We start from the raw sequence: 13,733 nt of genomic DNA, 5'->3' as shown, positions 1-13,733 counted from the left end.
TATCTCATAAAATAGAAATAAGCCAAAAATATCTTTGCATCACCTTCAGTCTTGGACCTATTGACCAAGCTTTGGCCACCACTGTGATTGGACACAGATAGACGTAAGTTCAAGTCTTACTCAGGGTTCCCAGTGTCTTCAGACTCATAACCTCTGTTGGGAGTCTCTCATGGGACATCACTACAAGCTGAGCTCACTCTTCCCCTAATCCAAGGTCCAGGCCTGGTAGAATAATGTCCTTCCTTGATGGACTCCATTTCATCATCTGGTATGGTTTATTTTGTCTTTCTTTACCTCTCTAGTTAATTGTATCACACTTCTTTCTTTACATCTTAGCTTGCTCCTGTCTCACTCTGAAGAGGAAACAATTTTCATTCTTACGGCTGTCTTTATTCATGGCCTATGAAGGGCAAAAATTTAAATACCTGTCTCAGCAAAGCAGGTCTCTTGTGTCCCAAACAATTTTCCTGGGCCACTCCATCACCCCATAGGGAAGTGTATTAAGGAGGAAGCAACTTCCCTAAGGCCTGGTTGCCTTGTTATCAATCAGCGGCTACAGAGTGTTGTGAGTATAACGCAGCTCACTGCGTGTCCTGTACACTGTATTATATGCCTATGTTATAAGGAGAGGAAGAACTATTTTGATTAAACTGAGTTGGTGTTTCAGCATGTTGAAAGAATGATACTAAGACTTTGGAACAGCTTTAAAATTGTTTAAGAAAAATGATAAAGACAGACGTTGGCTTTAGAATGGTAGAGAAACAGAAAATACGTATCTGGAAAGCATAATGATAATTTCAGTGAGAGGCGAACAAAGTCATGGGATAGAGGCCTAGAGAAACCAGCGGTGCATGTGTGGAGAGCACAGTCTACACAACCGGCTAAGTGCTGAGGTGAGGACCAAGCGTGACACCCGGACCCTGGGCTCCTATGGTGGCAGGCGGGAGGCATTCCCAGAGCCTGAGGAAACACATCTGGGAAACTTTTTATAATGGAGGTCTGGCTGTCTGTGTCTAACTTACCTAACTTCTGTGATCTTTCTTGTTCCTTTATAGTGATCTGTTCTGAGCCCAGGCGGAAATAGTCACTTCTGAAATCTTCTGTGTCACCTTCTTGGAAGTTCTCAGCCCTCATTTCATCTTCTCCTCACTAAAAACATATTGTCAGCACGACTGCGAGGAAGGAGGTAATGTTAGTTTGACAGACTCTCAGAATCAGTAAGTAACTCCCCCCAGAGAAAGATAAGTTCTCTGAAACCTTGATAAGAGGTGGCTGTCTTCTCTCCTCTCCTCAAAAGGTATACTGAGCATCAGACCCAGGCCTGGGGTGTCCTGTAGACACCCAGAGAGCAGACTTTAAGGAAACCCTCACTAAGGAAACACTTGCCCTCAAGCCATGCATGAGCAAGATTACCAGCTTCAGGACTCTAAAAGTGAATGCCTCCTTTGACTTGCACTGCAGGTGCCTGGTTAATGCTACTCCTAGCTCTAGTGAGTACCATTTATATGCTAGTCACTAAAGTTACTAAAGTGATTAAGAAGTGGTTTTATGTGCTTCTAGGAGAGACATAGCAGTATGCAGTCAATTGGAATAGAATGGTACATATGCTCTCCCAAGAGTAAGAATTTTAACCACACAAAGGGGCTTAGAAAAGGCTTTGGAGGAGTAGGAAGGTAAATTTGTAAATAGTAAATAGTGAATTAGCCACAGGAAGAGAGGAAAGGAATATAAGTTTCCAAACTTACAAGTGGGCATTGCAATTATTTTCCAATCATGAATGCATCCATATTTGCCAATCACAAACCCATCCACTTAGAAGATGGCATGAGGAAGCAGAAGTCATGGGACATTTAAATGCAAAGCCAGACCAGTGGCTGCATCCCAGCTGCATTATGTGCCTTATCAGGAAGTGGCTTATGGAGCAAGCGACTTAATCCTGTTCCACCTTACTCTTTCCAATCCAATATTTTTATTTTAATACAATTCAGAGTTCCAGAGAGGATCATGTGCGACAAAGAAGTGATGATTCCTCACACATATTAAAGCAGCTTTTTATGTCTCGAATTAATGCAAACCACTCCATGTATACTTTCTGTAGAAGCCTGAAGAAGAGGAGAAACAACCACCCTGTACTGTGATTCCTGCTCTATCACAATAAGGAAGCCTAAAGAGTGAGTAAGCTATGTGTCCCATGGGAGGTTTCAGGCTAAGGAGTCAGGGGAATGGTTCAGATAGTGAGTGTCTCCTTCAAACAGGGCACGTGACCGAGAGGACGGGTTTATCTCCCGGTGAGGATGGATTGGTTGCTGTGTCTCTGGGCAAATTCTTCACAGTATGGTCTAACATCAGCCTTAGTGTTGTGGCTTCTCCTGCCTCAAGGACTTCACTTCTGGGCTGGTACCAAAGTGAAAGTGCAATGCATATTTTTTCCTTTCATTTGCCCGGGATTCTACTGCTTTAGTCTCTTCAGCAAGGCCCTGCCATTACTCCACATTGGCTCTGATCCCAGGAGTTTATCACACGATAATAACTATCACTGCAGATCTGTGACTTGGGGTTCTCATGTTTGAGAGGGTGCTTGATATGTGACATAGAAAGCTACTAAGTTAAAGGTGGGAGTTTGATGTTTCTGTTTAGTAAAACCTGGAAAGTTTCACAATTGTACATATGTATTCCGAGACATGCAGATTGATGTACAAACTTTTAGAGAAGCCCAAGAATATTCATTTATCTATCATCTATCATCTATCTATCTATCTATCTATCTATCTATCATCTATCTATCTATCATCTATCTATTTGCCTTTTTGAAACAGGGTCTCACTGTGCAGTTCAGGCTGGCTTTGAGCTCACTTTGTAACCCAGGCTGGTCTTGAACTTGCGATGATCCTCCTGCCTCAGCCTCCCGAGTGCTGGGATTACAGGCAGGGGGCACCATGCCCAGCTATCCAAATATATTTTTAAGCCCCTGTTACATGACGGGCATAGTAAAGTTTCTGTAATACTATCAATGGGAATACAAATTAAATCTTCTTACTCTCATGAGCTTCAAAGTCTGTAGGGTTCCTGTTTGTCATATCAACCTTGTATAGATAAACTGTCTACAAAAGCAAAGTGGTGAACCAGGAAAGTAGTCTTCTTTGAACTATCTAATAGCAGACTACCTGCTTTTTAGGATTAGCTGGTCAAAACAGACCAGGTCTGTTTCTTTCCTGTCCCCATGTTCTATTTGCAGTCTCAGTATCAAGTAGTCTAATTTCAACAGCTTGGAGCAGAGCAGGGTTCAGAACTTCTTTTGTGTCTGACTTATACTATACAGACCAAAGAACAAAGGGCAAAGATGCCATAAGGTGACCATCAATAGAATTTTGGAATGGTGACAATGTACTGCTTTTTAGATTGTCATGAATTATCTCAAATTCTACTCCACATGGTAGCTGCAACTCTAAATTCATTTTGAGTGGGGGCTGTAGAATGTTTCTTGATTCCATTCTTGCCTACAAGTCTCACTCAAAGAGTTTGATGGAAACTTTTCTTTATCTATTAATAGGCAACATTTTTTGCCTTGCTGACCATAACATATCCTCTTGTAGGATGGGATAAGGAATGTCCAGAAACATTTGGAAATTGTAAATAAGAAAAGAAATAGATGATAAAACAAAAACAGAATAAAAAGTTTGTTGGATGGGATTCAGAATGGATTGGACAGCACAGAAGAAAATAACTGAACTTGGAGACACATTAATACACATCCTCAAGTCAGCAAAGTTGACTCAATTTCAGCAAAGTTGACTAAATAGGAAAATAATTTAGCATAAACCTGGCGTGTGAAACTCCTACTCTTTGCCATATGTAAAATTAGAACCCTACGGTTAAAGGAGATGAAATGCACCAAACAATTTTTGAAGAAATATTATTTTTTTGTCAAAGAAGAAGCCCATTATTCATGTGTTCAGCAAGCTTCATGGAAAGTAAATATACAACTAAAAACATATATTATGAATTGTAGAAAACAAGATGTATACACAGATCTTTAATGTTTACCTAGAAAAGACTTAGTACATACCAGGAAACTATGAGAAGTATTTAATCAGAAACATGGAGGTCAGAAAAAAAGTGGAAATCCTTTGGAATGTGGTTAGAACAAAACTTACCAATGCAGACTTCAAGTGAAAGTGTTCTTCAATTCGGGCAATTTAATGTGATATCAAAATTTATATCAAAGCTAATGTCAGTGAGCCTTCACCATACTTTCTTTTCTAAGAGTTTTATGTTTCTGGTTTTATGTTGATGTCCTTAATATACTTTAAATTGGCTATTGTGTATGGAATATCCATGATATAAGATCCAGTTTTAGTGTTTTGTGTGTGGATATAGTTCCAGCTTCTTCAACTTTATATACTGAAGAGATTGTCTCTTCCCCAGTTTGAGAATGAATAACCCTCATAAAAACTCCCGTTCCAAGTTTTACGACTTGCATGTTGGTAAGAATTGTTATATATCTCAGTGGGTTATGGACAGTAGTGAACCAATTAGAGACCATGACAAATACAGCCCCAAATCCTGCAAAAGAAAAACTGGATGAAGTAAGATTATGAAGAGAAGGTGCAGTAAAGATCTCCCTGCAGTTTATCTGTACCCCTCACGGCACTGTACACATTATGCCAGAATCATCCTGAGGCCCGTGCTCACCAGCATGGCTTAGAACTAGTATTTGGGCTCTAGGAATTATGTTCATTCCTAACTGGAAATATGAAGAAACAATTGCCAAGAAATATGTAGGTGCAACTTAGAGATAATGAGATGGCAATCAAGTTGAATGCTTTTTCTAAGCCTATGAGGCCAGTCACCAGAAGGAATATAGCACTGTTGTTGAGTTTCAAGTTGGATATTTCTTTAGGAAATGGTGCATATCAACCATAGCAGAGCAATACAATCACCAGAATTATTTCCCAGCCACACACCCTATTCTTGACATGTCCTACTGGGACCATCACAGTAGGCTCACAGCTCTGCTCTGTTTTATGGGATTCAGCTCCCAAAACACAAACTGAAATACCAAGTCCTTTACTTTTTGTGGGCATTTTCTCTGATGTCACCATATCTCTAACATATAAAGAAAGACAGAAAGAAAAATAAGAAACTTTTGATGGGTTAATCAAATATATCTATTTACCTACTTTATAACAAACAATGTTATCCTTATATCCATTATATTAGTCTGATAAAACTGGCCTCAGTGTCAATAGAAGTACAGGGCAAGGAAAGAAATATTTCCTTTGATGCATCACAGATCATCCCTAATTCAAAAGCATAAGAAAAGGAAAACTCTAGCTTAAGGAGTTGTGGTCTTATATTTTTGAGATTATTAAATAAAACTACAATTTAAGATGTGCATCTCTTGAGAGCAGGAGAAGATACAAAGAGACACAGAGGAAACAATAGACGCATACAGCAACATGTTCACTTTAAATTTCATGCATTCATTTCGTTAAACATTCTATTTTTATGAAGCATAATCTATGTAGGCGTTCTGAAATGCAGCAATGAGGAAGAATATTACTATCATTCTGGTGAGCATACTGTCTGGTAGAAAGAAGAATAACCGAAGTAGCACTTAATAGAAAAGACATATAACTACTTAGTAAACACATCATAAACAGCAGGCCACTTGCCTGACCAGATGAAAATTATGCACTACCTTGAAAACTATTATAAAGATATAATTTCATTTTTCTAAAACCTATGTATCATAGTGGTTTTGGAAATTTATCACTTTTCTATGACAAAGGGAAGATGTGGCAATGATGGATTGAGGTGAATGTCAATGAGGGCAGGGGGAAATCCCAGCACTGGGGATGTCTACATGAAGAGAACTGATTTGTCACTGGGTGGCACCTTGTGGAATTCTAGCATTTCATACCCTATATTCTACTCATCTGACCATATTTTTTACTTGAATAAAACTCATCTTTTGAGCTGTAGGATATAGATAGTTAGGGGACCATAAAAGCACAAACAAGTTCCAGCAAGGCCTGGACAGTGAACAGAGTGAGTTGGGAAATATATCTGGGGTCAGAAAGGGCCTTTTTCTCCTGTAAGAACACTGTTTATATATTCTCTGTTCCTCCTCACCACACACCTAAGACCAAATAGTCAAGTCTTATACATTGAGTCCCCCAGGAATAGCAGCTAATCCAACTGAAGATGCACATTTAGATTGCACTTTTGATAATACAGTAGTGTATGAAAGTGCTTTTGCACTGCTATAAACCTGGCAAAAGCATTTTCATATAGTAAAGTAACCCAAATGACCATTATCTGAGAAATGGATAAAAAGGATGTGATGTTTTTATACAATGGAGTATTACTCAGCTATAAAGAAAGATAAACTCAAGGCTTTTATTGGTAAATGGATGTAAATAGAGACCATAATCATAAGTGAAATAAATCAGACTTATATGTGTAAACAACATATTGTCTCCCTAGTGTAAGAACTTGAAAGAGTACATAAAATATGAAAGGTACAATAGATATTGTAAAAGGGAAAGAAACTGCTCAAAGGGAAAGAACAACTTGGATGAGGGAAAAGAGAAAAGAAATAAAGAACGGGAAAATATATTTACACACAAAATAGCTAAGATAACTGTGATATACATTTTATTGGTTTATTGAAAGGACGAGTTAATGCTTAATTGTTTTATCAATTTTACATGCCTATATTTGTTAATCTGAGCAACTAATGTGAAGATAATATGCAACATAACAACTATTGTTAATTCCCTATCTTGTTTTGAAACTCTGTATCACTTTTGATGTTTTTTTTTTATTTTTTATTCTCTTTAAAGTAAAAAAATTTTAAAAAAGAAAATGCTTTTATCAATTCAATAACATCTGGCACAAACTCGTCAAAACAGTGGTTATCTGCCTTAGAAATTCTATCTCTATGTTTGATTTATTGTTTTCAGTGTTGCTATTTAATAAATGTGTACCAAAATTATGACTGCACGGACTTCCCACAGATGCATTTATCTTGCAGTTCACTCACCTCGGGATGAAGGACAGAACAATCCTTATCTCTTCACTCAGTGCAATATGCTAGAAACAGCAGCCGGCTACATATGAGGAAGACAACAGGAGGCTGATCCATAAGACTGTTTATGTGGATAGAGCAGTTTACGTGGATAATGTGGAAGACGACGGAGTTTGAGTCAAACTGAAGGGACCCACACCGTATATTCCCAAATATACAAATATATGTATGCCATATATACACGTGAGTACACACATGCATGCACACATGCATGTGTTTCATATGGCACGGACTTTATAAGCGGTGTGAGTTACTTTGGAAAGTGGTGGGCACAGAACTGGACACTGGAGATATGTTCTTATGTTGTACATGTATTATGTCTTATAGAAACTAAGGCAAAATGGCCAGTGTAAAGTGATATTTTATTTTATTTATTAATTTTTTTTTTGGTTTTTCTCCGGTACTGGGAACTGAACTCATGACCTTGCGCTTGCCAGACAGGCGCTTTGCCGCTGAGCTAAATCCCCAGCCCCTTAAAGTGATATTTTAAGTAGCAGGTGGTTTGGTTGGTTTTCACTAAAGTTCTTTTATCTTTTGGTTCTTACTTACTAGTTTTTCCAGGTTCCAAGAGTTATTTCTCAGAGAGCAGTGAATTCAAGTCAGGCTCTAGAAGAAGGCAGAGAGAATAAGCGAAGCACACTCACACGGATTTGCTTGGTCTTAATGCTATAGATGACGGGGTTCATAAAAGGAGGGAAAAGGAAGTAGATGTAGCTCATTGTGATGTGGACCACGTGAGGGATGTGTTTTCCAAACCTGTGAATGAATGTCAGCCCAACCACAGTGATGTAGAAGACCAGGATGCAGCAGACATGGGAAACACATGTGTTGAGGGCCTTGGCCCTTTCAGTTCTAGAAGCAATGCCCATGACTGTCCTGAGAATCAACACATAGGAGAAAACGATGATGAAAAAGTCCAACAGCCCCATAGCAAATATGACAACCACTGGATAGAGACGATTGAATGTGATGTCAGCACAGGCTAGCTTGATGACATCTTGGTGTAGGCAGAATGCGTGGGAGAGCACATGAGATCGACAGTAGGGAAAACAGTGCAGGCGAATGATGATGGGCATGATTGACAGGCCAGCCCTCGTCAATACGCCCACTCCGATCTTCATCACCCTCGGGTCGGTGAGGATGGAGGTATATCTCAGGGGTTTGCAGATGGCAATGAAACGGTCATAGGCCATGGCAAGCAAGACCCCCGACTCCACAATAGAGAGAGTATGGATGAAGTAGGCCTGAGAAAAGCAGGCTGCATGGCCAATCTGCCTGTGATTTGACCACAGGACCCCCAGCACTGTGGGCATTGTGGTGAATGTCACTCCAAGGTCTGTAGCTGCCAACATGGCTAAGAAATAGTACATGGGCTCGTGGAGGTTATGGTCATCCTTAATCAGAAAGAGTAGTGTTCCATTTCCAAGAATTATGGAGACGTAGGCCACCAATAAGGGGATGCAGATCCAGTGATGTGCCTTCTCGAAGCCTGGGAAACCAGAGAGTAGGAATGGTGAGGTCATGTTGTTGAGCCACACTGCAGACATTGCAAAGAGGAAAATCGTCTTCTCAGGCAATGCAATAGAAAGTAGTTCCTTAGAAGTTGCTTCTGGAGAATATTTCCTGTTCGTAAAGTGTTTACTTGCTTTGACTTCCAGCATTAGCAGAGATGATAATTTAGTCTTTCTTTGGAAATTTAAAGGCATCAAAGGATGTGGTATATATTGAACAATCCCACATAGTATTCATGACTTAATCTACATGAGAAGACAAGAGTATACTAGAAATAACCAGAACGTGAACATTATAGTCTGTTGATGTTCTTTTAAATCCTGTAATTCAGAAAAATAAAAGAAGAAATACACATAATTTGAACATGCTAGGATGGTACTGGAACTTACATGGTAGTTGTCACAAGTGTTTATCATGTTGACTGGGTACTAAGGGTGGACATAAAGGTTTCCCAGAAATTTCCCAGTCCTGGAACTTCAGGAGAAAAAAAAGGTTTCAAGCAATGTCAGAAGAGCTGGCAGACACATCTTGTTGCAAACCAATAAATGGAAAGAAATGATAGTGTACATAAGCAAATAAACATTTCAGCTGGAAGGAAAATTAAATTAAAAGTGTCTAAAGGCTTTTGAGAGCCTATAAATACAGACTTATATGTGTGTGATTCCAAAAAACATAAACCTTTATGTAGTTCAGAATTTTAATATACTGCACTACTTAAAAAAATTAAAATTTGACAATACAGATGTGATTTGAGTAATAAGAAGACTTTATGATAGCTCTCTGAAGACACTTTTGATAATAGCCTCAAAATACTCTTGCATATTATAGTATATTTGTAGAAGAAAAACAAAAATTGCTAATCTAGGCAAACTGGAAGCCAAAATTTTTTCAAAAAATTCCAGAGGCTGATGGGATTAAACAAAATTGTGAGGGTTCTTTGACTGATAATAATTATGAGGTATCATGCAGGCATCCAACTTCTGGGAATGAATAAGATGCATGATAGTGACATAAACCATGAAAATGGGGCCAAGTTTTTCCTTATCGGTATCGAGTACATATCTCACATGCTATGAAAAATTATATGGATGTGAATTCATGCATGAATCATCTGACATAACTTTCCCAGGAAAATAATATCTCAAAAATTATTGAGTTTAATATTCAGAAGTATTCAAGTGAAGTACTAGCAGTGCTATTTACTGTTTCTAACCATAGTAAACTTGAGCAAGTCACATATTCTCGAGATTTTGTGTTTTCATCTGTAAATGTTTCTAATGTTTTTTATGTTGCTTAGTGAGGCCTTTGACAAAAAGTCTCAGGACAGAATAGTGTTTCTAAAAGGGAGGTGTTTTGTAGGGAGGAAATTATTCTTCAGTTTTGAGATTTTGTTACTGTTATAAGAGATTTTGCAGTAGGTTGGTCCATATCAGGATTATTGGTCCAGAGGTAAGTTAAGTAACCCAATTTTATTAGGAAGTCTTTAAAGCAGACAGAAGATGCTAATGGTGTTTTTGATGTAATGAAATAGTCAAACCAGAGCTCAGCTGGACAGCAGATAAAGTGTCTGAGAGGCAGAGGAAAAGAGGAAAGTGGCAAGTGTGGAAACTTCTGAAACAGACAGAGGTGCAATGACCTTGAACCTGTAGTGGTTAGCCTGAAGGAGGTGGGCTGGAAAGCAAATCTGTCCTCCAGGGGTAGGAAAGAGGAGTGATAGCTCATTCCTGCCTTTAAATGAAGAGCTTAGTGTATATTCAGCTACTGCAGGGATAAAGAAGCAAGAGTGCAAAATCCAGATTGTTTATATCTCAGGTGAGCAATGTGATATTTTGATGTAAATATACCCTGGGAAATTGTTATCACAATCAAGTGAATGAATATATTTATTACCATACATGGTTTAAATTTTTTCATAGTAAAAATACTGGAGCTGTTCTCTTAGCAAATTTTCAACATACCTTAACAAGACTGGGGGAATAGGATAATATAAAACTTTGGTTGAAGTATCAGTTACATTAATACCAAATAAACATACAAAAGATGAGACAGAGAGAGAGAGAGAGAGAGAGAGAGAGAGAGAGAGAGAGAGAGAGAGAGACAGACAGACGGACAGACAGACAGACAGACAGGAGAAATGGGACCAGAAAGGGACAATTGTATTCAGAAGCAAATGTGAGGAGTAACTAACTGTTGAATTTTCTTCATGTATCGGTGCACTAGAGCAGTCTATACCCTTCATTTTTCTTGGCAGAATCTTTGCAATAACTTCTTTTTACTGCTTTATAGATTCATATTGGTTGTGGATGAAGATGAGCCACTGATCAAATGTCAGTTGCTTTTATCCACTGTGTGGATTACAGAGATTCCAGGAATGGGTGAAAGCTTTAGATCTACCGTCTAGATTGCTGCCTTCCTTTTCATGCTGAAAAATGGATTGGTTTTACTTCATTTACTCACAGCTGCCTCTGGGGTATGTGCAGTTATCTGTGAGTCTTGCAGTGATTAAAATCCAAGACTTTTGCCCATTCCTGCATCCCCGGTTGCACAAGTCTTTGCATTAGAGTTGATTAAGGGAAAGCTGATGTCCAAAGACTCACTCTGCCACAAACACAGAGGATTCCATACAAACATAACGAGGGGCTCCCTTGGACTTCTACCATACACATGCTTTCACTTTCCTTTTGGCTCATTTATTTTCTCTGACAGAATATCTCTGATCACAAGCATGTACTCTTTCCTTTAATGTTTTATCTCCTAATCTTTGTCCTATCCCTCTTTTTTGGATACAGCAAATCTATTATCCATATATCTATTTATGTACATGCCTTCTGTGGCACCATTCTGAATTCTTGATTATTGCCAAAGCACCCAGCACATAGTTTATGTTCATTTTGAGAGTCATTGCCTGGTTTGCCTATATAAGCAAACTTATTCTCTGTTCGTTTTACATCCCCGTCTTTAAGCAGATTCTCAAATCATTAAAACACTTAAGTTTGTCTGTTAGATTTTACCTCTTGGTAGATTCATTCTGAATGTAGATAAAGCTGTGAATCTTCAGAACCTGGAAAGGGCTTGTGGGTCTTTATGTAAGATACGAAAAGAGAAACTCTATCCTATTTTCAGTTCCTAAAGTACTGACTGCCTATGTGGCACTCTGAAGATTTCCAGGAACTCAAGGCATAGAGCTCTGTCAACCGTTATCCCTTATCTAGAAATACACACAGGCTCCATCAAGGCTTATGTTTGACTTGGCTTATTATTTCATAAACAGATGGCAGTGACTTTCTCCAGAATGTTTTTGAATCTTTGATAATTGCGGAGTATTCCTTGGAAAATATTCTGTCCTTGGACCTTAGCTAGAATTCTAAGAAATTAGCTTCCATGAAGGAAATTAGAGGGCTAGAATGAAGGTCCAAAAAAATTTGAGGTTCACACAGGAGGAGACAAAAGTAGAAATGCCAGTCATCCTCTCCATCTTCCAGGGTTCTCCCCTGCTGCCTCACGTGTTCCAGAATTTGCCCTTGGCTTTATTTTATGCCTCTAAAGCACTAACCCTTAAATGAACCACATTTTGGAGATGCCAGAGAGTCTTTAGGAACCATGAGCATTATTCACCTACTCTTTGCAGACTGCGCTATTACTCTTCCTTTGCAGAGAAATCAGCTACCCATTCCCTGTTTTGCTCTGTCCATGCTCTTGCAGTGAAATGTCAGAGAGACACTTCGTTACACACCGCCACTGACCTGAGATTTTGTTTTCTTCCACTTTTCTCTGCTATTTTGATATGAATTTCAGATCTTTAGCCTTGTGAAAGATTTGGCCGCAGCACTGTCTTTTCAGAATCTGCAAAAAAAGAAAAAAAGCATAGCTGTTATGTGTATTTATATTAAAGCATCACTCCAAGCGCCATTCCTAATTCGGGCCACTAATTGCAGCTTCTATTCTGTCCTTCCTCACTCTCTCCTTTTTTCCTATCTCCTGGTCCCCGCCCACCACCATTTCTTCCATCATTTTCACACTGAGCCTTGGGGATTTCAAGATTTTTTTCAGCAGTCTCCCACGTGTCTGTTTTTGACTTGAGACCTGAGGCTAGAATAACAAATTGTATCTCTCAAGATATGGAAGCAAAAGAAGATCCCTTAGTGATCTGTACTGGAGCAGAGTTCTTAGAGTATAATGTTCTCCAGATAGTTCTAGGAAATCTTATTCCTCATCCTTAAAATAAGGAGTTTTTGACAATTAGAGGAGTGCAGGACACTGGTTTTGTTTCAGTAAAAGAGTTCTCTTCCCCCACCTTTTATCCCCTGGTGTTAAAATATGACTACAGTCACTGTGTGCTTAGAGCCCTGTCTCATATAACTCACTTTCAGGAAAGGCAAACTACCATTTCCAGTGCTTACGTTCCCTTTTTTCCTTTTCTCTACATTCTCCGTTCCTATGTCCTCCAACCATATCAAGACAGGGCAGGGATTGGAGTCATTTCTCAATTAAGCTGTGCATAAGATATAAAAGACAGAAATCATAGTGCCAATGGTTTAGAAATTAGGTGTCTTATTGTGAGTGTGAGACAATTATTACTTCCTCTGTCACAATTAATCAAATTTATTTATTTTCACTTGTACTTAACATCCCTAATAGTATGATTATCTATTTGTGAAATAAACTCCATCTTTCATAATTTAATGGCACGTACATACCTAGTATTAAGTCATGGTATCAGTACCATGTGCCTCAGTTTCTGGTACCAAGGATGGATGATTTCACAGTCAATTTCATGCTTCTTGATGAATGCAGAGCATTTTTAATTTCCAGGTGAAAGCTACTTTCTCCTATTCTTAGCACAGTTTTCCTTTCAATGTGTACTGCAGGTGACTCACAGGTGTACGTATAGAGGATGTACAGAGGAATACAGATACACCTTGTGTCTAGCAAATGAGACATCATTTACTTTCAAGACTGATAATGTGAAATTAATTTATAATTATCAAGATAGTAAAGACAAAACAATATTGAGAAAGTATAATCAGAATATACCAGGCAGGTCTTTAATCAGTGTTTCTATGTAGTAAAAATTTTGTAGGTGTTATTTTGCATAAAGTACTAGGAAAACATTGTAATATACAGCTTG

General features: G+C 38.6%; 1 protein-coding gene across 1 annotated transcript; it reads right to left on the bottom strand.

The window, feature by feature from the left end:
- Positions 1–7,692: 7,692 nt before the first annotated feature.
- LOC102003117 (olfactory receptor 51B6-like) lies at positions 7,693–8,640 on the bottom strand. The gene has a single exon (XM_005380081.1). The coding sequence runs from the start codon at positions 8,638–8,640 to the stop codon at positions 7,693–7,695; it is 948 nt and encodes a 315-aa protein (XP_005380138.1).
- Between the last annotated feature and the right edge of the window lie 5,093 nt (positions 8,641–13,733).

This window comes from Chinchilla lanigera, unplaced genomic scaffold (assembly GCF_000276665.1).
Source record: "Chinchilla lanigera isolate Chin_1 unplaced genomic scaffold, ChiLan1.0 scaffold00013, whole genome shotgun sequence".
In the NCBI taxonomy this organism is placed as follows: domain Eukaryota; kingdom Metazoa; phylum Chordata; class Mammalia; order Rodentia; family Chinchillidae; genus Chinchilla; species Chinchilla lanigera.
The sequence above is the reverse complement of the archived record's forward strand: the minus strand, read 5'-3'. Positions and strand labels throughout refer to the sequence as shown.

Coding starts and splice junctions, on each gene's coding strand:
- LOC102003117 (XM_005380081.1), bottom strand. CDS start 8,640: ATGTCTGCAGTGTGGCTCAACAACATGACCTCACCATTCCTACTCTCT.